The 27990-nt window shown below is 39.2% G+C and overlaps 3 protein-coding genes across 3 annotated transcripts; 2 read left to right on the top strand and 1 right to left on the bottom strand.

Annotated features, from left to right (window-relative positions):
• Nucleotides 1-100: 100 nt before the first annotated feature.
• On the bottom strand, nt 101-7439 carry G3PP4 (Major facilitator superfamily protein). Its single transcript, XM_077381355.1, has 4 exons — nt 7236-7439; nt 5309-6344; nt 550-1101; nt 101-370 (listed from the first exon to the last, which is right to left on the bottom strand). Exons 2-4 carry the CDS (start codon nt 6327-6329, stop codon nt 330-332), a joined length of 1614 nt encoding a protein of 537 aa, XP_077237470.1. The 5' UTR covers nt 6330-6344; nt 7236-7439; the 3' UTR covers nt 101-329.
• A 2753-nt stretch (nt 7440-10192) lies between these two features.
• On the top strand, nt 10193-17663 carry LOC143879167 (protein mago nashi homolog). The gene is made up of 3 exons (XM_077381383.1): nt 10193-10515; nt 11587-11763; nt 17259-17663. Exons 1-3 carry the CDS (start codon nt 10306-10308, stop codon nt 17316-17318), a joined length of 447 nt encoding a protein of 148 aa, XP_077237498.1. The 5' UTR covers nt 10193-10305; the 3' UTR covers nt 17319-17663.
• A 1375-nt stretch (nt 17664-19038) lies between these two features.
• On the top strand, nt 19039-27261 carry LOC143879161 (large ribosomal subunit protein bL19cz-like). The gene is made up of 5 exons (XM_077381369.1): nt 19039-19227; nt 19319-19663; nt 20488-20574; nt 20649-20782; nt 26938-27261. Exons 1-5 carry the CDS (start codon nt 19204-19206, stop codon nt 27044-27046), a joined length of 699 nt encoding a protein of 232 aa, XP_077237484.1. The 5' UTR covers nt 19039-19203; the 3' UTR covers nt 27047-27261.
• Nucleotides 27262-27990: the final 729 nt, after the last annotated feature.

Raw genomic sequence — 27990 nt, 5'->3', positions numbered from 1 at the left:
ATTCCAAGAGTTTTGATAATCTTATTGAGGAAGACTATTGCTATTTCAGCAGGAAGAACATCATAATACAATTGAAAGACCAAAACCAACCCACTAGGAATATTATCAATAGCCGGGAAAAAAAAGCTTATATTGATGATCTCTATAGAGTACAAGTGATAAGCCCAAAAATGGTATTACAATTTGAACGAGAACAAGTGTTACTTGTTCATCATTTGTTCCACTTTTTTTTTTCTTGCTTTGGTCAGAAACATTCTTAAGCCTTTAAAATTCCACAAATCTACAAAGTTTGCATAACTCCATACCTAATTAAGATGTTTGAAAGATCATCATCGTGTTTCCTCTCCTAGAAGAGGTTCAGAAGCATGACCTGCAAAAAGATAATTCAAATAAGCTGAAAGTCATGTAATGACATGTAAAAGGAGAAAAACTGATACAAGGTAATCTTTGTAAAATCACCGCATTCTTAGCAGAACAGAGATCTATTTGCACTGCCACAGAAAGTAATAAAGACATCCTAACAAAACCACATTGCCGTATATTATTTACCTCTGGTTCGTTGCTCCGTTGAGCCATCAGTTGGTGGCTTTTGTATGCAGGATTTCTCTCGAAATTCGGCACAAACTAGGTTTGTTAGAAGGAGACCGGCGACAAAAGCCCCAAGAACAAGCATTAAAAAGACTAAATCCCATCCTTTCGTTGAAAGAAACCCCGTAAGAAGAGGCCCAAGAGCAGCGCCTACTGATCCGGTACCATCAATAATGGCTGTCACTGTTGCCAATGCTCGAGAATTCCCTCTGAGAGAGCTATGGGTGCCAAGATCAGCAGAAACTGCCGTTGTGATGAGTGCATAAGGCCCATTGACGAACAACCCTGCAATCATCATAAGTGCAATGTTCGTGGACTTTGAAATGCTCCCATACGAGCGATAGAGAAGCAGAGCTGGAATTGCGGCGTACATGAAACCGGCTGCCGTAGTAGCTCGAGCATTGAGTTTGTCGGATATATAACCGGCCAAGATTCCCCCAACGATTCCCCCCACATCAAAAAGGGTAGAAAGGTTTCCAGCTGACTTGACAGAGATGAACTCTCCACCAATGGCTGCAAGCAGATAGCAGAGATAGAGATGAGAAATATGCTACATAATTTACCAGAAGGCTAAAAAATGTTCAGAGGACCATAACAGTGTAGATTGCTGTTTACCCTTCCAATTCCATCATAGATATTATATTAAAAAAATAACAACAACAACAACGATAATAATAATAGTAGTAGTAATGTATTAAAAAGAGGATTTGCTTGGCAAGTTCGTGGAAAGCCATTTGGCGGCTGACTTTCCGCGAAATTGCCTAGCAAATTCCTTAAAAAGATCATGCTTACTTTCACAATTACATGAAAAATTCAGTGACATCTACTGGGTGGAAGCCTCTAATGCATGATATGTAATATATGTGTTTTCAAGAGCTAGTAAAAGAAAGATATATTAGATGGATATTAATCCACAACCTCCTAGTTGCTTCAATGAATTCTTATAGTCCTTGACAATAAAGCGGATTTTCTCTTTCTGAAATATGGGCTTTTGTTCCTCCTGAAATCCCCCAATGTGTTATATGCGATGGGTACAGGGTCACTTTTAGGTACACACACATGCATGTAGGTCACGCACCCACATACATGTCGGCATGGCTGGAGTGCTGGACACTGGTGTAACTCCTTTCTTTTTACGAATTTTTAAATTTTAGGAACTACACTATTTCTTAAATTTCATCTGTTAGTATCAATCTCTATATTGGACAACATATGACACATCAAGTCCCTTGAAAGCCATCATGTTCGGCAACCCACATCCATGTTCAACATACGGTATACAGAACTATAGGTTTATAGGAAGGGAATGTCATGCATACTGCACTTAAAACTGAAGCATCACACGGGATTACCTATTTGGGAACATTCAGGTAGTCCGGAAGTAATAATAATCGAGGAGAAATATGATGACTCTCTCTACAGTTTCTTTTTCTTTTTTTCTCTACAGTTTCTAGTAATGAGAAAACCAACAAAAACCTATGGCTGGTTCAGTTTGTAGATGATCGGTGTGGGGTTTCCATTCTATTTGTAGGAAGAGACATTTTGGCTATTATGCACTTTTACCCAAGTGTGTATGAAAAAAATTATTGAAAACTTCTCTCTCTCTCTCTCTCTCTCTCTCTCTCTCTCTCTCTCTCTCTCTCTCTCTCTCTCTCTCTCTCTCTCTCTCTCCACATTGCACCCAATCATTGGACCCTTTCTCATATTCTCTGAGTCCTGAAATGGCATCGACCCACCTAAGGGTGCATCTTAGGTTTTTCACCTGCTCTATGAATGCTTCAGAAAAGAAGAATGAGTAATCTATAAATTGAAGGTGTGCTATAGATGTCACTCCTAGGATTTGTACTCCTTTTATTAGTCCACTCTCCTCGGCCATGGTGAGTACCCAACTGAATGCCTCTCCTACTTTCATGAATAAGAAAGGACAGGCTTGCTCCCTTTGTCTTAATATTCAATTTCTGGGAAAGAATCCTCTGTGTGAGTTAATTAGAACCAAAAAGAAAGGTTCTGTAATGAATTCCGTTACACATTCTCTCCATTTCTCCCTGAATTCCATTCATTCCACAAGGTAGTTAACAAAGTCCCATTGCACATGGCCGTAAGCTTTCTCCCTATCAACTTTACACACCACGTCTTAGCTTCTTTTTGTTAGGAGTTAGGACTACAGGCACTCGTTGGAAACTCACACTCCATTTAGTATTGGTCTTCCTGCTACTAATCCACTCCCTAGTAGGTTGATAGGTCTAAAATCTTTGACTTCACTCTCCCACTTACTTTGGTACCAAGGCAATGAATGTTGCCTTTTTATTGTTTTCAAGCATGCTCCTCTCTTGGAATTCCTTCGCTACCTTCATAGTGTCTTCTTTTATTACTTCCACAAGTCCTAATAGAAGGAAAATGTGAAACAATCTGGACTAGGGACCATGTCAGCTTCTTTTTTTTTCTTGTGTGTGTTAAACAATCTGGACTAGAGGCCTTGTTTCTGTTCACCAAGAAAATTGTATCCCTAACATCTTCAAACTTTTCCTCCAGGAAACAATGTACCAATCAACTAACGATGTGCCAAGCAATTATTTCCAATTTTATGTATTCTTATAGTCATGTATTTCATTGATGCATTTGTTCAGTACTATTTATTCCATTTCAAGGATCATTAAATCAAAGCTATCTGGCCTTCGGAGTTCTCATCGTCTCTGCAACAAACAAACTCTATGGTGCATTTTTAGACCACGAGCTTTCTCCTTGATTGTTTGGATTTTTCCAGTTTGAAAGATGAATACAACATCAAAATAGATCAATAATTTGCAAGGTACTACAATGTGATCCAAAGAAAAAAATGAACTTCATCATTCTCCAGATCTAATCATTTGATCCTTTAGATAAAACCATCAGTTCTATAAGCTATCAACTGTTGTCTCCAAAAAGCAACAGATTCTCAATACGGCTTAGCCAACCTTGAGCTACGATTGGTGAGGGTCTGAGGACTAACTTAGCTTGCGTCAACAAGCCAAATAGTGTTATTCCCATTGATTATCGGAAGTCATTAGTCGTGGCAATTCATCTTCCATTTCCATAAGCATATTCTGACCACTGAGACAACAAGATCAGCTCAAATATCCATTGCACCTCCAGCCAGTGGAGAACAAAGTAGGACATAATAGAAACAGTGAGGGTAAAGGTGTCAATTTTGGCTCGGGCTCGGAGGCTCGCTCGAGCTCGGCTCGAATCCTTAACGAGCAGAGCCGAGCCGGCTCACCAGGCTCGTTAAGCTTAACGAGCCGAGCCTAATTTAGGCCAGGCTCGGCTCGGCTCGGCTCGGCTCGTTAAGGCTCGTTAAGAATTTAATATATTTAAATATATATATTATATATTAATTTATACATTAAAAGGGTTGTCCAGGGAGTGAAAGGGGGGGGGGGGGGGGCAAAATATGTCACTTCATTTTTGGAACCCCATTTGTTACTAGGACCACCCCCCATAGTGTAAAAAAAGTAGTCAAATTACACTAGTAGCGCTGTCCAGGGAAGATGAGGGGTGTGAACATAATATAACCCGAGCTCGGTAAGGCTCGCGAGCCTGGCCGAGCCTGACCGAGCCGAGCCGAGCCGAGCCTGGCCAAGCTCGGCTCAGCTCGGCTCGTTTACACCCCTAAGTGAGGGCATGTTTCATGACTCCTCTCAAAAGTTGAAATGGAGAAATATTAAAGAACTGAGGATAAACCTAGCCCGTCCTCTCAACAACATGAAAACCTAATCATGAGTTCATGACACATTTGATGGGATAATCCCACAAGGTTATGTCAACTGATGAATTCAAAAGGACTATTACAAGTTAGATGGACTATGAAGTACCAAATACTCCATGTGCGCGACTCCTTGGATATAATCTTCTATGCAAATGAATTTAGTACAAAGCCATTAAAAAAGAATTTGGACTTCATGGGCTTCATCTCAGTAAAAATATTTGAGTTGTTGATTTGTAACAAAAAAAAAGTTGCTAAATTTGGTTATTGTGGAATATCTGAAATTCTGAGTTAGTTTATCTCAAATGCTTGTTTGGATGATATATAAATAGCCTTCTCTTTTGGCATAAACTAAACAAATTTAACCAACCAGTCAGTGACTGACTATGTAATTTAGGCAGGATTGCTTAAGCAGTTCAGCTAGGTGTCAATTCTGTAATGCTGGTGAGGGAGGGAACATCAGTAAGGTGTCGGTTTGATGTCGAATATTTGGCTTGAATACCAGAAACTTGCTTGACCTTTCCTTGACAATCAGGTTGTCTACAATCTACACTACACAGAACTAACACTTAGTAAATTTTGGTTTATTTCAGTTCTATCAATATAGATTTGATTCAATTTCTTATTGGTAAAATATAATTAGATGTTAACCTATTTAAAACTAAATCCAGTAACCTACCCACCCAACGACTATAGTATAATTTTCTGAGATTTCCCATCAGATTTTCTATATTTGCTTGGACCAATCCCATTGTTTGCCTTAGCACAGAGCTCTAATATAAAAAAATGAACGTCATGGATTAAAATCCGTAGGTTTGGTTATAACAGACTTGACAAAATTGTGCCTTTATCAAATTAAAGGAAAAATCCATTGAAAAGAGTTCTAGTTATCAGTTTCAAAAATCAAGTTGCTTGCACACTTGTCAGTCAATTCAATACCACAAATGTCATAGATAGAGTGGAACGGAAGAGCATTACCAGTCTGAGTAAGATAAAATGGCAACCAGTACAGGAAGGTGTAGGCCACAAGCTTTGAGAAAAAGAGACACATCGCGAATGGTATCACTCCTGGTATAAGACAAGCTTCAACAAGCCCAACAGCAATACCCCTGTCTTCTGACCCAACTTGGCGAATAGTGCTTGTTTCTGCTTCAATGGCATCTCGTTTTTGTTTCTGAGGTTCTTCATCCTTAGGACCTGTCTGTGGTCTAATGCCTGAGTTCCATACACGTGGGCAAGGAAGCCCAACATCCTCAGGATAAGCAGCTAGAAACAAATAAACCAGTATACCTCCCAAAAAGATCAATGCACCAGGAAGGATAAATGACCAACCCCACCCATACTCTAGAACACTGGCAGCAAGAAGTGACCCACTGATATTCCCCACAGACGTGTGCGCATTCCAAATACCCATTATCAAACCCCTCTTCCTCTTCCCAAACCAATTACCAATAACAGCAACAACAGAAGGCCATCCAGTCGCTTGAAACAATCCAGCCATCATTTGTGTGACCAAATAGAATCCAAACACATGGATATTCCAAAAGTAACCCATTCCCGTAAGTGCAACAAAGATCCCACTCCCAATCATGCCCGTGGACAAAAACAGCCTCAGGTCCAATCTATCCCCGAGATGCCCAGCTACATACATTCCCAAGGAATAACAAGAAAGAAATGCAACATCAATCTCTCCCAATTTCGCAGTTCCATCTTCTCCATTAAACGGAGGCCAACCCTTGTCCTGTAATCTGGTCATGTTACTGGCCAAACCTTCACCCCTAATGAATAAATTGCCTATTGGCCATGGCTGGGAAGCGCCAACCGTAGCAGGCTCCGGATCCAGAACACTTTTAACAATACTCGTGGGCTTTCTAGAAGCATGGTAGCAAGCATATGCTATGAATGTAAGTACGAGAACAAAATATCTGTATGTACTGAGGCTCCATTCCGTGCCACTCAAGCTTCGTATGAGTTTAATTCCTGGAGGAGGTCCTCCCATTTTAACCTCTAAACCCTAATCAGAAGATCAAAATACGTTTAGACAGATACGTTCTTCACCAATATCATATAAAAATCAGATCCAGAAAGCTGTGTTCGGTGAAGACTTCCATTAACTAGAAATGATGAGTTGCCAAGGAATCAGAGCCAAAAAGCTGTGTTTTGTGAATGTCATCTTTAGTTTTTTTTCCTTCTCAAAAAAACTAAAGATGATGAGTTGCCAATCCTTCCAAAGCCCAAATTACAAGTGTTCCCCCAATTATCGTAACTAATTCTACCCAAAAAATGAGATTTCCAATGAAGAAATTCTCTGATATTAGGAAACTTCAAAACTTTGAGATCTTTTAACCGTTAAAAACTCAATAGAATCTCCAACAAGTAGAAATACGATAAATTATCTGATTTCTAAAAAATCTCCAGTAAATCTTAGCAGAATCATCACAACAATCACTCTCCACATGAAAAGAAGAGAGAGAGAGAGAGAGAGAGAGAGAGAGAGAAGAAGAAGAAGAAGAAGAAGAAGAAGAAGAAGAAGAAACCTATTAACACACGAAATACTCAACTGTTAAACAATTCAACCACTGAATCTCAAATTAGATGGAGAATATGATAGATTATCTGATTTCTAAAAAACCTCCAGTTACTCTTAGCAGATTCATTGCAAAAACACTCTCCACAGGGAAAAAGACAAAAAGAGAAAATAAACCCTATAAACACACGAAATACCATTGAATCTCAAATTCGAAGGCTTCTTTAACCAATTTCATCTCCGAAATCTTCCGTTTTACAAAAATGAGCCACAATTTCAGAAGAAAACAAGCACCAGACTCACGGACTGTTAAACATCATTAAGCCTACTGAGAAAACGCCATTAGATGCAAAAAAAATAAAAATAAAAATAACTTACAGACGTAGCAGATCAGTAAACACAGCGCATAGTGCAAGAAAGTGAGGAATTTCGTGCGAGATTGGAACCTGCAATTACAAATTTGTGTTAAGGTTTTGGGATTTCTAGTTACAAAAAAGTGAATCTAGGGTTTTGAGAAAAAGAGAGAGAGAGAGAGAGAGAATGTTTTTGGTTCGTTTGAGAAGAACAAGTGGGAAGAGCGAGAGAAGCGGATCAGTCAAGAGAATAGGTATCAGTTGGATTTCCGAGGCCAGAGATTTACATACGGGTAGTAATAAACGTGAAAAGTGGAAAAGCGCCTCCGAGTGAGGCGAGCGATGACGTGGCGAAAGTATGGAGCTTGAACTTTAGCTTTTGTCTGGGATGCCACGTCACCGAACACGAAGTTATAAAAAGACTTGCGATGGAAAATATAGTTTTTTTAAAGGGTAAATGATCCTAACCCTTTGATTTGTAGAGTTACAAATGAATGGTTTGGATCATCTGGACATATTGGTCCCAGTGTATTTTTAGAAGAATACTTGCACACCGTATAAAAAGGAGGAAATGAGTATTTATGGTTGAATATATCATTACCCAATAAATACTTTGAAAAATTAAGTGCCTTTTATTTTTATTTATTTTTTTTATTGGTGTGTGTGGTGGTGGTGGTCCCACTTTCAAGGATGTATTGAACAATCCTAGCCATTCATTCATGAATTAGGGAGTAATCTATGGCTTAAAAAGTCGAGAAATGATAGCACAAAATATCTTAGCAAATTAGATCATTCAAATTAAATCATTGGGATTATAAGAGGTTGAAGATTTTTGTTACAAGACTAAGTCTCTATTTTGATTGCAGGTATTTACTTTGAAAAGGAGAAATTATATGGTGCCTAACCGTCAAGTCCAGTGTGGGTAGTACAACAAAAGTACCACCCTCGATGTTTAATCCAACAGCAGCCTCTTAAAAAGTGAGCTGCTGTTGGACCAAGCGTCAAAGGTGGTATTAGGGTTGGATATGGTTCGGTTCGGTTTTGGGGTATACCCAGAACCAAACCATATATAATCGGTTCCCTAAAATTGGAATCAAAACTGAACCATATAAGTTTAGAACCGAACCGAACCAGAACCATATATAATCGGTTCGGTTTGGTTCGGTTCTAGTTTTACCCAACCAAACTACAAACAGCCAAACAGGTATATACCATTCGTATCAAAGTTTTGGGCTATTCCTAATATACAATATCCAATGCATATCAAAGTTGGGATAACATTTATATATGTGGACTACAAATAGGCCCTATCAAATTACATATGAAGTTATGAACTACAAATCGGTAAAAGGGGGGTGAGTTAAATTTTTAAAGGCAAAGGAAAACGTTACAGAGGGGTGAATTAAATGGGGGAGGACTGATTTTATCAAATCCCTAAGTAAGTAGTGTCGGTTCTCAGTTCGGTTCTCAGTTCCGGGATCCCAAACCCAGAACCGAACCGAATATCCACCGGTTCCAAATTTTTAGAACCGGAACCAAACCATATATGGAACCGAACCGAACCATATGTGCCGGTTCGGTTCGGTTCTCCGGTTCGAACCGGAACCATGTCCACCCCTAGGTGGTATCGCTAGCACGGGACTTAACGGTCGGGCATAATATAAAAAGTCCTAAAATAAGTTTGGAAAAGGACATTTTCATTGCTTGATTACCAAGGTTTAAAATTTCAATTTCGGTACTGGTTTCGGACCTTGAAATTTCAAATTTTAGACTGAAATTTCAAAATTTAGGTCAAAATCTGGTACAAACCCCGAAATTAATATTTTATTCAATATTAAATTTCGGTCAAATTTTCAGTGAAGTATTAAATTAATATTTAAAAAATAGATTTTTTGGGGAAAGTTTTGAAAAACCCGAAATAAATGACCGTTTCGGTTTTGGGTGATTTCGGTGTCGGTAATTTCGGATTTCGGTTGAAATTTAAAACCATGTTGAATACACATGGAAAAAAAAAAAAAAAAAAAACTTAAACCACACCGTTCAATTCTTGTTTAGAGGGACCTTCAATTTATAATTACATCCCTCTGAATAAGCCATAGTCATATCATTTTTCTATAAATAATGGAATGAAAATAATTTCCTTAAGAATATTTTTTGGACAAAAAATCCTGTAATCCAAACAAGACCTGCCTAATGGACAATTCAATAAGCTGCTAATGCAACATGTACAAAAACTCCTTATCAACAAAACCCCTTTCCGTAGGGGTGTCAATGGATCCACTTCAGATTAGATCCACCTGTGTCTTAGTCACATCAATTCAAATCTGTTATGGGTTGGATTGGATCCAGAGCGTTCTTCACATCCTACTTCATGTTCTCGGTCATGATCCATTTCAAATCGGACCATCCATGGAGTGTTCTACTAGGTCATACTGACATTTCACACAAGTGCAAGCATGATCTGTAGTGGTAGACACGGTGGGACTTTGGTCAATGATCAGTCTAGATCCGGGCGGTTAAAGTTTGGATTGGGATGGTCCATCGGACCGTTCCATTGACAGCCCTACCACTCGGAAACCTCAACTTTTAATCAGAACCATTGCTTTAATCTGACAGCGTAAACAAGCCGGAGCTTTAGAGTGTCTCTTATTATTCTTATTTTTATTTATTTATTTAGGGAGATGATATCACCACTACCATATTTTGATGATCGCACTCCTCACTTTATTAAAAAGTGCGGTATGGCCCGCACCATAGGATGATCCAAACCGTCTATTAAATGGGCCACAGCATAAATAGGTTGTGCCCTAAAAATCATTTCCATGGGTTGATCCTAATCCCCTTATCTACAGAGGGACTGAATATTAGTGTGATTATCGGAGGGTTAGATCAACCTATGGAAATAATTGTTTTTGGCTGTGGCCCATCTAATGGACAGTTTGGATCATCCCTTTATTTACTGGGAATGCTTTGTCGACTCCAATTCCTTTATCCTAGCTCTCTTCCTTCAGTCTCAGAGCCCTACCAGCAAAGTTCCAAACCGAAGAAAGAAAAGCAGAAAAAGGAAGAAAAAGAGAGTAGGATAGGGGGGGAAGATGGAGGATCAAGGAGAGTTTTACCTTCGGTACTACGTGGGCCATAAGGGAAAGTTCGGCCACGAATTTCTCGAGTTTGAATTTCGGCCCGACGGGAAGCTCCGATATGCCAACAATTCCAACTACAAGAACGACACTATGATCCGAAAGGAGGTCTTCCTCACGCCCGCTGTTCTCAAAGAGTGCCGACGAATCATCGCTGAGAGCGAGGTCTTACCATTTCTTCTTCTTTCTAGGGTTTTTGGCAGTTTTAGGGTTTTCATGTTTCTAATCCACTGATTGAGATTTGATTCTTTTTCTTCTACTACCACTTGTTCTTTCTATGGTTTTGGTGGTTTTAGGGGTTTTTATTTTCTTATTCTAGCGGTTTTTCTTTCTAGGGTTTTAGTTGTTTCAGGGTTTTTTTTAACTTTCTAGGGTTTTGGTGGTTTTAGGGTTTTTTCTTATTCTAGGGTTTTGGTTGTTTCAGTTTTTTTTTCTTTCTAGGGTTTTTTCTTATTGTAGGGTTTTTTCTTTCTAGGGTTTTGGTGGTTTTAGGGTTTTTTCTTATTCTAGGGTTTTGATTGTTTCAGTTTTTTTTCTTTCTAGGGTTTTTTCTTATTCCATGGTTTTTTCTTTCTAGGGTTTTCGTGGTTTTAGGGTTTTTTCTTATTGTAGGGTTTTTTCTTTCTAGGATTTTGGTGGTTTTAGGGTTTTTTCTTATTCTAGGGTTTTGATTGTTTCAGTTTTTTTTCTTTCTAGGGTTTTTTCTTATTCCATGGTTTTTTCTTTCTAGGGTTTTCGTGGTTTTAGGGTTTTTTCTTATTCTAGGGTTTTTTCTTTCTAGGGTTTTGGTGGTTTTAGGGTTTTTTCTTATTCTAGGGTTTTGATTGTTTCAGTTTTTTTTCTTTCTAGGGTTTTTTCTTATTCCATGGTTTTTTCTTTCTAGGGTTTTCGTGGTTTTAGGGTTTTTTCTTATTGTAGGGTTTTTTCTTTCTAGGGTTTTGGTGGTTTTAGGGTTTTTTCTTATTCTAGGGTTTTGATTGTTTCAGTTTTTTTTCTTTCTAGGGTTTTTCCTTATTCCATGGTTTTTTCTTTCTAGGTTTTTCGTGGTTTTAGGGTTTTTTCTTATTCTAGGGTTTTGGTGGTTTTTGGGTTTTTTCTTTCTAGGGTTTTGGCGGTTTTAGGGTTTTCATGGTTCTAATCCTTTGAGCGTGATTTGAATCTTCTTCTTCTACTATTACTATTACTACTACTACTACTTATTCTTTATAGGGTTTTGTGGTTTCTCTTGGGTTTCAGATAATGAAGGAGGACGACAACAATTGGCCGGAGCCCGACCGAGTTGGGCGGCAAGAGCTGGAGATTGTGATGGGAAACGAGCACATTTCCTTCACTACTTCCAAGATCGGATCGCTTGTTGATGTTCAAAGCAGCAAGGATCCCGAAGGGCTTCGCATTTTCTATTACCTCGTTCAGGTACGAAAAGCAACGCACATTTATTCTCTTCTTCATTGAGAGCTTTTTCATTAGGGCCCTTTATTTGTTATTACTATTTTTTGTTAGTTCGAATTCTGCAGTGATAATGTCGGCTGCCTTGAATGCTTGCCTTCTTTCCTTTTAGTCATTTGATTCTTACCAATGATAATTAGGAGAATAGTTTTTCTTTTCCCTTAATGTTGTGAACATTTTTTTTAAAATAAGAGCAAAGTTCATTAATCAGCTCAGGAGCACAACATAAGGCGTGATCGAGGTTCTAAGACCAATGATCTGACCAAAACAAACGAAGATAACTAGCACAACACAAACAATACAGTTCAGTCTAAATAAGAACTATTATTACTTCTATTTTCATCTGTTTATCCCACTCAAGCATATAATCTCTTATCATCAGATTAGGACAGGCACTCCCTCCTTTGGTAGCATATCAGCATCTCCCGTTAGCCTCTCTTTTCACTTGTCAGAACTTAATTTGGTGATCCTTTAATCTTTTAAGTATCTCGTCAAATTCATCTGCTATCTTCCATGAATACGTTAGCCCCTCTTTTCAAATGGCAGAACTTAATTCAGTCATTATTTGATATTTGAAGAACCTCTTCAAAGGCATCCACTAGCTTCCATGGATACCCATGCTGCTCTCTACACTATCTAATGATGGTTAGAGAATCACCTTCAACTGCCCCTCACTTATATGAAGAACCCGAAATGTTATTCCCTGCACGAACACCAAAACTTCTGCCTCGGTGGGAGTTCTTATCTCCCACCGGACCAGCAAAGGTAAGCCTAATCTCACCATTCCCATATCTTATTATGCTTCCTGCTCTTGCTCGTCCCGGATTCCCCTAATTGTTCCATCAAAGTTCCTATTTATGCTCTCCATTGTAGGTTTCCACATAAGGAACTGCCTTAAGCCCAGGAACTACCCTTTTCCAACAATAATTCCACGGGTAGGAATCAAATTTATTGGAAACGTGGAATGGGATAAAGTGATAGTGGAAGGGAACTCTCTAAACGTTATTAGATGGCTTTGTGGCACTCTTCCCTATCCGTGGGGATTCACCAATTTCTTTGAAGAGGTTCAAGATCGGGTGGGGAACCCCCCCCCCCCCCCCCCCCCCCCCCCCCAACCAAAAAAAAAAAAACTTTTATCTTTCTCTCTTTATTGTTCCTCCTTGTATCTCTCTCTTTTGTTGCTGTTTTGACCATCTCGGTTTCCCTCTTTTTTTAATAAGATCTTCAACCATTAAAAAAAAATTCCACTTTCTCCACATCATTGAAGCTTTGAACTCCCTTAGAGCATTTCTTCATTACAACCTATGATCTGTGAATATGGATTCTTGTGTAGTGTCAACACCGATAACGAGGTATCTGACACGGCAAACCCTTAAAATCTAGTAAAAGAGGCACACCTGTACGTGAAATTATATATAAAATTACTGATTATTAATCACTAGTCGCAACAATAAATATGGTATTCATTTATCAGACTAATGAATCTAAGAATTAAGCAACTATATGTCCCAAGGAAATATGAGATAATCAAATAACAATGCATTCATCAGTTTAATCTAGTTATCTCCAGTCTCCAACAAGAATCAAGAAAGAGAGACTAGTAGGATATTGAATGAGTGTTAGTTTAATATTCTAGGCTAAGGGGAGAGAGGGAGGGTGGTGATAATAAATATTAGTTAGAGTTAAACGATAAAAGATGAGGTAAACAAATATTCGATAATAAACAATATTTCACTTGACATGGTACAATAATGTCTCGATGCGCCCACATTAAGTTTCACAGTTCTAATAGTATGTTTACTAGTGTTGAAAGGAGTGTCTATAGGTATTGATACATCTTTCGGTGTCAACACGTATATCTGCTGAAAATTCGAGGTGCCATCTAAATCATATATCACAATCCACACTGCTGTACCAATCATATTGTTCATGGAAACTTCCACAGTAGTCGTCCTCTCGTTGTTTAAGCTGACACCTTTCATGCTGCAATAAAGAATTTAATTTATTTTGGCATCACCCAGGAGTGAAATATCTCAAAGAGAATTAGTAAAGGCCACCTATCGCCGGTAGCACTCTTTAAATCAAATGAGAATAAGATTTGCTGTCCCTGCAACCTATCTAAAGGACGGAGTTGGGAGAAAGTCCCATCAGTGGGGATCCTTTTCAATACTTCCATCAACCAAGGAGGGCCGGTTCTTTCAAAAAATGGGTGAATGATAGAAGCAACTACACACATGGACATTACATAAGGGGGAGTTCAAAAAAGCCCTCGGAGCACAAACACTTATAACTAACCAAATCGACTTCCAACGATAGGGGCAAAGTAGCCAAAAGCTGCTCTACCATCCCAGCAATGTTTACCATCTCAAAAATGGGCATGTAGAGGACAACTCAAATTGTCTTTTGTATTAGCCAAGGGTAGACAGAAGCTTAAGAGAGAAGGGGGGTGAATGACCATCAAGCAAAAGCAAGGCAGAAGCTACTAGCCAACTCGAGCTACTAAGGAAGCCGAAAGCGAATAATAAAGCTCAAGCAAGACGAGCACACCTAGCAAGCCCTTCTATTATATTGCCCAACTTACCTTAGGCACCCTGGATTTATGGTCCACTTCCCGATTCATCTTGCTCATGCAACCATCTAATGCGTAGGAAGTCTCCTCTTCGCCCAAAGTCGCCAAGAAAAGGCAGTGAAGGGGAAAAAATGGAACAAAAAAGTGTTTGGGGATGTTCAGTAGAGGAAGGCACAATTTAGATCGGAGCTGGAACGGATTGAACAAACTATGGATAATGGTGAGGGATAGGCTTGACTATGTTTAGGGGCCCCATAACGTTAGGGGGCCTCCTATGCCGCCCTTATTAGTATAGTACAAGTGTTGCGCACTAGCTAACTAGCCTCTTTCCGCAGGCTGCCCCCACCCCTAAGAAATAGATTTATTGATTTACTTGTACTGATGATTGGGATGAGAAAGCAGAAACCTTGCGTAAGGAATGGAGGTAAGAGCATCACCTGTAAATGATAATGGAAATTGACGAAGGCACAAAGCCTCATTCAAATCCGTTAGTCAACGACGTGATTCGGTCTGGACGAATCTATCAGCCTGTGCAGCGTTGAGGGCTAGGCTAGCTTGATGTAGATTCGCCCTATTAGTCACGGGATAAGCCTATACATACGATATTAGAAATGACCAACTAAATGCGATGATCAATTTCCCATCTACGAGGTGGCCATGTGATGGTGATGGGGACCGTAGACGTCCCTTGCGTGTTTACTCTAAGCGGGGCCACACTCATGGACCGACATAGAGATATCATGGGCCCACATAGAATTTTTTTGTTTTGTTTTAGGGTTATTTTTTTGTCTTAGGTATATTTTGGGATTGCTTGATGTTATTAGGGTTATTTTAGACTTTATTGCTTTTAGGGTAGTTTAGTCTTTTAGGGGCCGTTTGGATACACGGATTTTAGAATTCGGGATTTCTTCAAAATTGTAGATGACAGACAAGAGAAGACCGTCATTTTCTGATTTCTTGCCCTTCTTTCCGTTAGCGAGAGACCAGCAGATCATCCCATTTTTCCAGGTTTTGCAAATCGCAGGACACAGGAGAGATTTCTAAAACGTGGATTTCTTAAAATCCAAGAAACGCTGTTAAGACAGCACACAGCAGCTTGATCATGAACCCTCTTGTACACTGTTTTCAAGCTAAATCCTGGATTCTAAAATCCGCGTATCCAAACGGCCCCTTTAGGGATTCTTAATTTAGTAAGTTTCTTTATTTTAGGGCTCTTAATTGCCTATATATAGGCTAAGCTATAACTTATTTGTAACTTTGATGGTTATTGATATTGATTGAGTGAGATTTCTTCCTTTGCTTGAATTCTTCTTCTTCTCCTCCTTCCTAAATTCTTCTCTTCTACTTCTAATTCTCTTCTACTTCTTTTCTTCTTCTTCTTATTATTTTCTTCGCCAGCCTACATCACCAGGCCAATTTGACTGGCCTTCACTCGTGGATGAACTGGGCTATAATAGCGAAGCGAACTCTTTACATAGCATAAAGTGAGTCAACTTGCTCGATGTAGGCTTGCTCCTCTTGGCAGCCTTCTTAAAGTAAGGCTTCTTTCTTCCAGGACGTCGGGATTATATATATTGTGAATTGAGAGGGATGTGTCCAAATTGTTATAAGTTTTATATATTTCATATCTTTCATAAAATTCAGATCTACTATAAATTCCAGATCTATTGATTAGAATCAAATCTATATCAAATATGACATCAATGCATCCATTTAGAACCAATTTTTCCTCATCAAATTTCCATTTTAGAATCGGATTCTTCATCACTTTGACATCAGAGCCATCCCTCCAAGAATAGCCTCAGATCTTGAAGCTAGTGGAGAGGGACAAGAAAGTACCATATCTGTTGTTATTAGAGACAATATTTGGCAACTGAGGGAATTGATGTCACCAAGAGGAATATTTTTGGCACATGAAGAGTTGATCCAGCAGCAAAGAGGGAAATGAGAGAGTGGAAGGAATAACAAGCACGGTTTGGTGTTGCTTTTACTCAATTCTTGCATAATCAAGAGTCAATTCTTTCAGAAATGGAGTTAGGGTTAGAGAGAGGAAGAAGAAGAGGAGTGAAGAAGAGGGGAAGTCTCCAATGGGGAGCTCCTCATGTAAATGACGTACATATAGGCCCAAATAGGGCAACCATGGTACGACTACTATACCCTCTAATATAGAGGTACTGCCTAAACTACCCTTACATGTTATTCAACAACTACAAACTCCGAGTGTAACAAAACATGCATAGGTTAATATGGTAGGATTTGATGAGGAGAAGGAAATGACCATGCCGATGAGAAGGGGAGTGAAGATGGGAAGACTCCATTGGGGAGCTCTTCATGTAAATGATGCATATATAGGCCCAAATAGGGCAAACATGGTATAATGACTACTATACCCTCTAATATAGAGGTACTGTCTAAACTACCCTTACATGTTATTCAACAACTACAAACTCCAAGTGTAACAAAACATGCAGAGGTCAATATGGTAGGATTTGATGAGGAGTTAGAGGAAATGACCATGACCTTTTTTGAATGGTTCACTAAAACAGGACCTTAGTTAAAAAAAATCCGTCAGAGGGGCAATTGGCCAAAATAACACCACTGGAGAGAGAAGCAGGCAAACACGCTCTCCAGAGGGTTCTAAAACACATTCTATTTCTGGTTCTGGTTCTACCCTTAATGGTTCTATCATGTCTTGACTAGCGCATCTTATGATAGATATTTGCTAGTTTGATTTCCTCTTTTCCCTTGTGAGTAACAAATGAATATCTAGCAGCGCGATGTTCTTTTCTGCCTTGTGACGAAAGAGTATCCATGATATTCCTGGAATTTTCATGTTTCTTTTAAATTACATTATTGTGATATTTGTCCTGATACGGGTTTTCTGTTGTTGCAGGATTTGAAGTGCTTTGTGTTCTCTCTGATATCACTGCATTTTAAGATCAAACCCATCTAGACCTCACCATGGGTTTGTCCCTTTTCATTGATTTGTAGTGTTGATACCGGCTGAAGGATGTGAATCTGGTTTTGAGAAGTACTAATCACAGACCATGTGTGTTATTTATGGTGATCTTTTGGATTGCATCAATGCTTAGGTGTGCCGCTGCCTCTATCGTTTGACGTTAGTTTGGCTCTTGGAATTTGTTTCTGCATTGCCTTTGTGATATTGGACTCTAATTTGTCTTGTCAGTAAAGAGGTGTGCCTAACCCTTCACCCCTTTTTAGTCTCTTAGGTAAGCTTACTTTGTAAGGAATTTGAATCTGTGGTCTCTTTTCTTTATTCCATATATTTGTTACAGTATAGCTTTTCTCGCTTAGGCTCCATTTATTTCTAAGTAAAATGGGTTTAAAAACAAATTTTATGCTCATTTTAAATTGTGCATGTGAGAGCAGCCACCTCGTGAATGAAGACAAAATGTGCTGAAAAGTGAGCTTGTGTGGCTGCTGTCACACGCAATATACCATCTGCGAAATGCCTTTTGCGATGGACGCTCTAGCGAATCACTTTTATTATAATTAGATGATTCAAAGTATCATTTCCTATTGGCTATGAGCCTGCTTTGGATTTTGGATTCACTCCGCTCCTATTTTCGATCTGAATCGAAGAATATAAAAAAGAAGGAAAAATAATCGAAGTTGCTAATTGATTAACTCGAAATCCAATTATGGAAGATTTCGTTGCAATCAATAGAGTAATAATACGTAATACAATTATTTCTAATCCCAGTGAGTAAGAAACATTGATCGGGGAATCTGTGATCTATCTCTCATTGAACACAAAAAAAAGTCTAATGTATAAATAACTAAAAACCTTCCTGCAAGTGCAGAGTTTTGTGCTCAATTCTTTAATGTTACCACATCAAACTTGCTACAAAACCAAGTCTCTTGCACTAGTGAAGTTGGTCGATCAACAATCCAATTCTGTTCGGTTTTGCATTTCTTCAATCCCCATTCTTTTCCCCGTTTCATTTCTTTTCTTCTAATTTGAGGAACTGTTGCTGAAGTCCATTTCTTATGCTGCCTCTTATGTTCATCTTCTTTACAGGGGAACCCATACTGATGAATGGTATATAGTGTCACTTTTATTTTGGGTCTCACAGGTTCCGTGTTGATTTTTGAGCCGTCCATTCTACACCAGATATATCAAAGGGTTAGAATCATCTTAATGAAGATTTTTGGCTCACGGCCGGTCTACAGTGGGACCAACGAATGTCTTTTCATTTTTCAAATTAGTGGGCCCCACTGTGGGTTTTGCTAGGGACAATAGCAGAAGGCATTTTGCGGACCGGCTGTTGCATGAGAGAACGCCGCATAGGATGAATCAAATAATAAGACAAAATCTGTTGAAAAGTGAGCCTATGTGGCTGCTCTCTCATGCAACACCCGGTCCACCAAGCGAAGGTCCCTAGCAAATCCCTTTTTGGGAAACTCTCCATACTCTTTTTGAGACGAAATTACCTTGTCTTATATGCTTTAAGCAGCTGGTTACAATTCCAAAAAGCTCTCAGGCTGTCTCAGCAACCTTGGACTGCTTCTTAAAACATATAAGACAAAGAGAGTTCGTGTCATTATCAAAGCAAGGTTTGAGCTGGACCCATGTACCGCTGATGTCGCCCTATTTGCACTCCGCGTATTTTAGCAGGAATCGGAAATGAACTAAAGAAAATGTATCTTTTGGCGCACTCTGGATAAGGCGCTCTCTCTCTCTCTATGCTTAACTCCACTCTCTCTTACTTCTTCTTCGTCACGATTTCTAAATCCCCAATTCTCTCATTCTCAACAACGTCTCAGTCTCCGCTTCTTTCTATCCAAGGAGTGATCTCAGCCGTGGAAATTCAATCATGGGTTCTAACATACTCCCGCAGGTAATATTCCATCCCATTATCCTTTCCCCCTTTCTCTCTATCTTTTCTTACTTTTTTTTTGGACAATTTGTTATCTACATTTGATTTTCAGGCTCTCCTTTCGATTCCACGAACTGCTTCTCCCTTTTCTTCAAACCTAGGGTTTCCTATTCTCCCCTCTTCTTTCAATTCGAATCGAATTATAATTCCCAGGCTCTCATTAAATGGATTTGGCTCTTTGATTGCACCCGTCATCGTCCGGCCTAACAAACGATCCGTTCCTCTAAATGCGGAATTGAATTCTGAGGGAGAAACAGTGGAAATTGCTGAATTCGCGGAATCGGAGGATTTCGAAGATGAAGATGTGGAAGGGAAGGGTTCTGAACTGGCGATTTCCGAGACTGAGGAGAAACCTCCTCCAAGGAAGCCTCGAATCAAGCTTGGAGATATCATGGGGGTAATCTCTCTGTTTTTTTCCCTCTTTGGATGATACTATAGTTAGATTTTCTTTTTTCCTCTGATATGTACAAGTTAGTGGTGTATATGGGGGTAATTAGTACATTGTTGTGGGGGTATGTGTTTTAGAGTTATGGGTGTTAGTTATGGTAGTAGGTGTTAGATATCTACCTACCTTTGTGCTTGTATTTAAGTAGTTGTATTACAATGAAAAAGAGGGGAATTTTACAGCAATAAAGGAAACTTTGTTTTTAGGAGAGTCATGGTTACTCTCGAGTTGAACCTCTAGGAGGTCCGGTTGCCTTGAATCAACCATTCCCCCCTCTTTTACTATCTTTTTTCTTTGTTTATTTGTGTTACGGTCAATTAGGCATGTTACATCCTGTTGCATGACTAAAACAGACAAACAAAGAAAATGAGAGAAAAAGATGAGAGGAAAGGTTGATTCATGGCAATCGGACCTCATAAGGGTTCAATTCGAGAAGAACCGTGAGTCTCCTGAAACATAAGTTTCTGTTTTGATTTCAAATTCTCTACATTTTCATTAAGATACAACTCCTTGAATACAAAGACAAAGGTGTGCCACATCACCAACCCATTTACTCACTTACATGATGCATAATAATAAGTCACTAACACCTACAAATATAAAATGCATAATCCTATAATAACTACTTTTTAACTACATCATATACACAGAACATGTAAGTATCATTTCCTCTCATTTCTGTTTGTTCTAATATTTATTAGAAGTTTGTATTCGTTGATGTTTATTTGATTCTGTAGATTTTGAACAAGCGGGTTGATGTTTATTTGATTCTGTAGATTTTGAACAAGCGGGCAGTTGAGGCGTCTGAGAAGGAAAGGCCTATTCCAGACATCAGGACCGGAGATATTGTGGAGATCAAATTGGTATGACTTTTTTGAAAATTTGTTTTTTTCTTAATATGATAGTTGTGATTGTTTGTTGTTGTGATTGATTACAGGAAGTCCCAGAAAACAGACGCCGTGCTTCCATCTATAAAGGTATTGTTATGTCAAGGCAGAATGCTGGTATCCACACCACAATTCGGATTCGGAGAATAATTGCGGGCATTGGTGTTGAGATCGTTTTCCCTCTGTAAGTTTTTTTTTTGGTCACCATTCATTAGAATGCTTTTAAGGTGCTTTTTTTGCTCTTCATTAGAATGCTCTTCATTTGAAAATGTTGCTCCTCTATGCAATTCTGCTTGGGAACAATGAGAAAAGAAGTACACAAATTGGGTACATAATGTCATGGATTTGTCATACTGAATTGACTGGTTGAGATTTACTGCTTACAAAATGGATGACGAATAGAAAGACACAATAACAATCGAGTTGAACATAATAGTAATAAATGAATTTTAATTATGTACGGAAGGACAAAAATAAAATAATTGATTTGTATGAGTCATGCAAGCTTGAGGCAGTCTACAATTATGTTTTAATATATGCAAGTGTTGGCCTGGTATGTGAAACATAATGCTTCGTGGTGGAGTGATTTTAAGACAAGATAACAGCACACTACACAGTTACTGCTGCAGCAGTTATTGGATCACTACAGTTTTTTACTTAAATAGTTTAAATAAGAATTTGAGTTATAGGAATGCAAATGATAATTTTATAGCTCTTGAATGTATGGAAGACCATTGTGGTTTCACAAAAGTTAGGGATTATTAGCTTAGCAAATGTGATCATAGATTTGGCTAAGGGAAAATATGAATAGAATTAGATGTAAGACTAGTACAAGTACTTTGAACGGAATAAATTAAAAAGAGTTGCTATGGTTATGCTTTTCAGATGGGGTTGTGGCCTGTGGAACTGGACTTCTAGTTATACCTCAAGACTGAGTTCTACATGTGATATTCAATTATTTGTTTTTCTGGGTATCGTTTGAATCATTTGCTTCATTCCTTAACACAATGCAACACTGGGAACTGACATTTCTAGAAACCGTGCAACAACATATGCATTTAACTTAAGATAAAACTCTATCTATTTAGTGGATAAGTATTACATTCTGTAAGGGCCCGTTTGGATATCTCATATTTTGTATTTGGATTTGGAATTGAGTTTTGACTGCAAAATGAATAGATCCGGCAGCTCATGTTGAGGGAGAGAGAGAGAGGGAAGGGTGTACTTCCCAGCGGAGGGTAGAGGTTGAGGAGCAAAGAGGGTGAAGGAAACTGCCAGATCTGTGGATTTCCAATTTCTTATTTCCACAGCAAATTTAGAAATCTGATTTTTTCCATTGTCAGCTGCTGAATTAGAAATCCAAGAATTTGATCCGATCCAAATTGCAATGCAAAAAGGGCTGCAAAATGTGAGAAATCCAAATCAAAATCTTCCCGGCATCCAAACAGGCCCTAATCGAAATTCAATATCTATTGCACAACCTAAGCATCCCATCTTAGCAAAATTTATAACACACGAGTAAAATTTTGTTTATCTTATTGATACTTATCTTGTTAATAAATTGATGCCATGCCATAGAAGCTTCATTGGCATTGTAGATGTTTTTCATTGCCGATTTTCCCTTTTTCTTTCATCAAAAAACTCCTTTCACCTGTCCAGCACAGCTCAATGGTTAGGTTACGATTTGTCTTTTTACCTTGCGTTCGATACCAACCAAGTTTGTTACTGTTACAAAATTCCCGCATACGAGCTTCAATTCCAAAAAGTAGGCTGAACAAGCTGCCCTGTCTTTTCTCTTCACGTCTAAGGTTTAGTTTTTTTACCTTGATTGAAGGAAGAGTCAACGATTATTTTCCCATAATGGATCTCAGCTTTGTTCTGAGCACTGCTACATAACCAACAACATAAGGACCCGATTACAGTTTTATGTTCAAACTTCAAACCATTGATGCTATTAAATGTAGCAAGCAACTTCATGTTGCTATTCAGCTTAAGCGGCACCTTTCTGGATACACAGTATCTCTCCATGTTTAGATAGTCTGTGCTTGTGACCATTGGCTCTATGTATGAGTTGTGTTTATTTCTTGTCATGTCATTTGTGAAAGAAAAGGCAAAATCTGTTCTTTATGCCCCTTGTGGGTTTCTTGGTTTTTTTTCATTATGTCCCTTAATACTCTTTCTAACCACCAGTTCATTTTCTTAAGACTCTTATACACATGGCATTCCTCTCTCTCTCTCTCTCTCTCTCTCTCTCTCTCTCGATAAACTTATGTGGCACTGGGAGAGCATTCCCAAAATTATTAGTTTCCAAACTGTCTAGGCATTATAGATCCGAATAAACCCAAGAAAAAGAAGGGGCTCAATTTTGATGCCCTGCACTTATGCACTTGGTTTGTGCAGGTGGGAAGAAATAGATCCACTGAGTGGGCACTGAAGGGGGTTCGCAATGTTGAGATTTTGCAATAAAATCTAGACGCACACCGCAGTAAATAAAATCAGAAAATACATTGGAACAAAGCACACACTCAAAGCTTTTCTTTCTGTTTCCGAATCAAAGAAAGAAACCCATTTTCAACTCTTGTAAGATTTTTGCGTGCACTTTAGATTTTAGAAGATTCCATGTATAAGTTTTCTTGTAAACAATAAGATAAATCCATGTAAAATTACTGAAGTCGTCAACAAAGTGAACATAATATTTATAACCATGAGTAGAAGAGGTAGAGCCGGACATCAGGGAAAACAAGTTGAAGAGGATGATTAGACTGATGAGAGGGTGACACGAACACGAATGGAAGCCAATAGCTCTTACCAAGCTAACGTGAGGAGAAGAAGGTGTCATCATTATTCTTCAGAACCGGTAATCATAACATATGAAGGGCATGTTTAACGGTTCGAGACGAAGTGTGGCCATGACATCGATGCCAAACACCAATGGGGACACATTCACCATCTGCTTGTTGGATCATGCATATGCGTCCCCTAAGCAACTTGGCTGGGTGTGCTATTGTGGGCATGTCAGAACCAGTCGTGGGTCAACGAGTTCAGCCAATTTCAACCCGAAGCACCAAACCAATCGTGTGATCGCTTACAATCGACGTTCGTCAGCCGATGGTTTGGTCACTTGTCCAATTTAGGCGATTACGGAGGTCTAGGTTTAACAAAAGGTGTGAATAGGTAGGTTGCACCGGTAATGTTCGGTTGGTGACCGGAGCATGGGTCCACAGGGTGAAGATGAAGACAAGTAAAGAGAGAATGTAACAAAGAATTATTGCATTAATGATGAAGGGCACACAAGATACCTGGATATCTTGCATGCCGATAAGAGTTACATTACAACTACACTATGCTAAGCTAAACTACGCCTTGGGGTTGCCGAAGGTTACAAGATAAAAAAAAAAGAATAAAGTAAAGATGATGTGTGTGGCGAGGGCCCCGAACCAATCAAGGGTTTGAGTATTTATAGTGTCTTCTAGGTAGTCGCAATGTCTTTCAGGGGGTCTTTTGAGAATATCTCCCCACACGTCTCTCATACCATCACCCCATTCTTTGTGTGCCAAGTCGGGTGATGTTGTCGTGCGACTTGTGGTGCTACATGCTCCCCCTTTGTACATGTGGCGGCGCTTTATTCGGAAGCCTCCTCATTTCGTTACGGTTAACTTGCCCACATCTTTTCATGCTGATCCTGCCTTGATCTCTGGATCCTCCCTACACAGGGTGCGATCTCTTCTTTATAAATGGTTGTCGATTTTCCCGCTTAACACCAACAAATGCACATTTGTCTGATTTATTCAAGGTCCCAGGATGCAGATTTAAGTCAAAAAATGTGTCATTATTGTAGCATAATTGAAGCACAAATAGAATTTTTCTGCTGTTGGAACATTCAAATCATTATGCAAACGAAAATTTTTAAGCGGAATACTAAGAATGATGTATGTGCAAACCTTATTCGCGCCCAACACGGATTTGATCATGACCTTGGTATTCGTTTGATGACTGAAGATTATTGAGCTTGGACGTGAGATTGTTGGTTGAGTCAGAGTCAGGATCTCAAGCAGGATCGAGGCTTGGTAGTTGTGGCCAGCATACGTGGCAGCAAAATGATTGTGGTGATCGCCTGACATGTGGTTGTTGTTGTTCTTTTAGCAAGTGATGAAACTGGCAAATAACACGATCGCCAGAGCAATGAATAATGGGGTGTAGAGGAGAACCAGTCCGAGAGGAATTTGCCCATCCATGGCCATGATCGTGGTATTTGTGCTGCTTGCTGTTCCTCTTAATGTTCAAATAGTTGTAAGTAGCCCCCTTGGATGCGACATTAGCTTCAGGGGAGAAATATGGAGTGCGAATTGCATCTCCATTCCCACTCCATGGCTGTGTAAGAGGCCATGAAGATCTTCAAGCGAAAGGTCATCCAGGCGATTGACGGCAGTACTATAGCAAAATTGTCAAATTCTTATCCAAGCCCTACAAGAATTTATTACCTGTCAGGGCCAGTGAATCAGCAAGTATCTTGGCCTTTTCGAGATAGTCTGACATTGAGGTAGTCCCTTTTTTGTAGCGTCTGCAATTGCAAATAGGTCTACATCACTCGAGCTCTAGATGGAGAAGCATACATCTTCTGCTATGTTAGTCAAATATCACTGGAGGTTGTGAGACCAGCCATATGGACGAGTGGGCCTTCCGTGAGCGAGGAGATGATAACTCAAAATGAGTTGATAGTGCCGTTGCCACGCCTGATATATATAGGATCAAGAAGCAGGGGTCCGGGGTCACGGAGTTCGACCGTGAACGAGGAGATGATCCAACTCAAATTGAGTTGATCCTCTTGCTTTGCATGCAAGAGGCACGTGGTTCGATTACCCACACTTCCATCTCTAGTTCTTTCATTTCGGAATTTAGCATGTAGCTCAATGGTCAAGGCTTTGTTCTTTCACCTAGAGGTTGGAGGTTCAATCCCAGCTTACCCACCAGAAAAAAAGAACCAGGGGGTCAGTGTGCTCCTTGCGTGGAAGATACATAGAAGGACAGGGGGTATCGTCAGTAACAAATCCATATAAATTATAGGCACACAAATTCAGAATAAACTACTGCCACAAGTAATTGGTACAATCAATTTTAAGAGAAATAGTGTGGCGAACATTACCGATCGTGGGATGAGTAGCATCTGTGTTGGCCGGCGAGATCATCGGGGTGGAGGAAGTGTTGGTGGAAGTGGATTCAGGCAAGAGAATAGGAGAATAAAATCGCAAGGGAGGCAAAGCTCACATCCAGTCTTCTGATATCATGCAAAGTTGTTAAGTTCTAGGAATTTTGGTAGCTCTTCACAATGCCTTCGGCCTGGGAGATTAATAATATTTATCATAAGAGTCTAATACGGATACAAAAGATCTTGATTACACTAATAGGCCGTTCAGTTGACACACTTTTCGCAGAAAAAACATGGAAAGTAGACGATTTTTGGTCAAATTTCCCTTGATCGCATGTTCAGATGCCATCTGTGGCAATTTTCAATCTCCACATGCAGCTGACGTGTTTTCCTTGTCGGCTGACTTGTCACCTATTTTCTTCGTTTTCTTTTCCATCTCACGGAAGCAGAAAACGAAAAGAAAATCAGCAGCAAGCCAATCTCTCTCTCTCTGTAGGTTTTCTCCCAAAACTCTAAACCTATTCCTAGTGCAACTGGGAAATTTCGCACCTAACCAAGTAACCAAGTATGTAGGGTGCAAAGCTCTCTCTCTCTCTCTCTCTCTCTCTCAACACAACAGAGAAAATCAAGTTTAGAAAATTATGCCGAAGTATTTGTAGGGTCTGTAACCTTAAATATTAACTTTAGAAAAGTATACCAACTATGTAGGTCTCCTATGTACTCTGTAAATTGATTCTGCCATGCATTTGTAATCGCAAAACTAGTATTAAATTATTGCGTGGGATTAGTCCCACCCCATTTGGGGATACCCTATGTCATCAAAAAAAAAAAGGAAGCCACATTCAAATTGGAATACCAAGACATTGTCTTGGAATAATACCATCCTCAGATATATCACTTGGCATCCCTAACACATGAATGACAATCCAATGATACTATGAATGAAAAGCCCATGATACTTGGTTGTTGCATGTAACCATTCTAATGGTTCAACGCGACCCATGACTTGATTCTAAGATTATCTTGAAGCAAAATGAAATCTGGAGCGCAAAGAAAATCTTTTGCCCTTGGGTTTTAATGCTCTGAGATATTATCAATATTAGTTTTTTTTTTTTTTGAATAGTATTAGTATTAGTTTGTTCTGAGATTGTTCTTTTTAAATGGTCTAAGATGATTTGACGACTCTATTTCAGGTACTCACCCAACATCAAAGAGATAAAAGTTGTTAAGCATAGGAAGGTAAGGAGGGCGAGGCTGTACTATCTGAGGGACAAACTCCCCAGGCTTTCTACCTTCAAGTAAATCTGTAGTGCACACCATGCCTACAACAGTTGCAGCTGTGCGGAAAAAGGGGTCTGTTTTTTCTTTCTTTCCTGTTCTTTTGCTTTTCATTGATTGTAGTAATTAGCTGAAGATCACCATTCCAATCAGTGTTGTTTTTGGGAGCTGATATTGAACTCAATTGTGTTGATAATCACACCCCTCAGTATATATTATGCTACTCTCATTGGCTGGAAGAGCAGACAAAATGGGCAGAAATGCGAGAATGAGAATCACTAGAATCAAATCCGGGTGGCATGAAAAAGAAAAACAGATGAAAACTTCTACCCTGCCATTTTGCAGGAATATAGAGAAACTGGTGGGTCTGGTCTGCTGAACAAGGTCTTTCTAATCTCTTCTGTAGGGCAAAAATGAGAGAATGAATGCCCTAACACCCCCTTAATTCCCAAGAAACAGGCAATGACCAATTGGAGAAGTTTCTCGGTGGGGTCCATCTTAGATCTCCAAATGAGTTAAAAATCATACTGAACAGATGTTCCCAACTTCCCAAGTTCCCATTCAAGAGCCAAATGATAAAAAACCAAGGCAACAATCGACATTCAAAGTGCTAAAATATGTTTAATGACAAAGTTAGGATTGCCTGATTGGCAATGATTTTTTGGCCAAATTAATGGCCCAGATGAATTAAAAAGTAGGGGCCACTAAGACAAAGGGTGAGGCTTTGTGCACCTCCCTTTTATTGAAGTGGCAAATTTTTTTCTTATTTTTTTTTCATTTTTTCTTTATTTTTGAGTTGGTTTAACTGTGGGACAGCTCTTCCTCTCTTCAAACCCATCTCCACTAAATATGTTCTTCCACCGTGTACTAAGTGCATAGCTTGAAGCATTATAGTATTACGTCAAAGAGAAAAATTGAGTTGATTTTTCAATGAATTTTTTGTGTTTGCTTCTCAGCTGAAAATGAAG

The sequence above is a fragment of the Tasmannia lanceolata genome, unplaced genomic scaffold, assembly GCF_043159265.1.
Source record: "Tasmannia lanceolata isolate RefF3 unplaced genomic scaffold, GAP_Taslan_0.1 ptg000002l, whole genome shotgun sequence".
NCBI lineage: Eukaryota > Viridiplantae > Streptophyta > Magnoliopsida > Canellales > Winteraceae > Tasmannia > Tasmannia lanceolata.
This window is presented reverse-complemented; position numbering and strand designations above follow the sequence as displayed.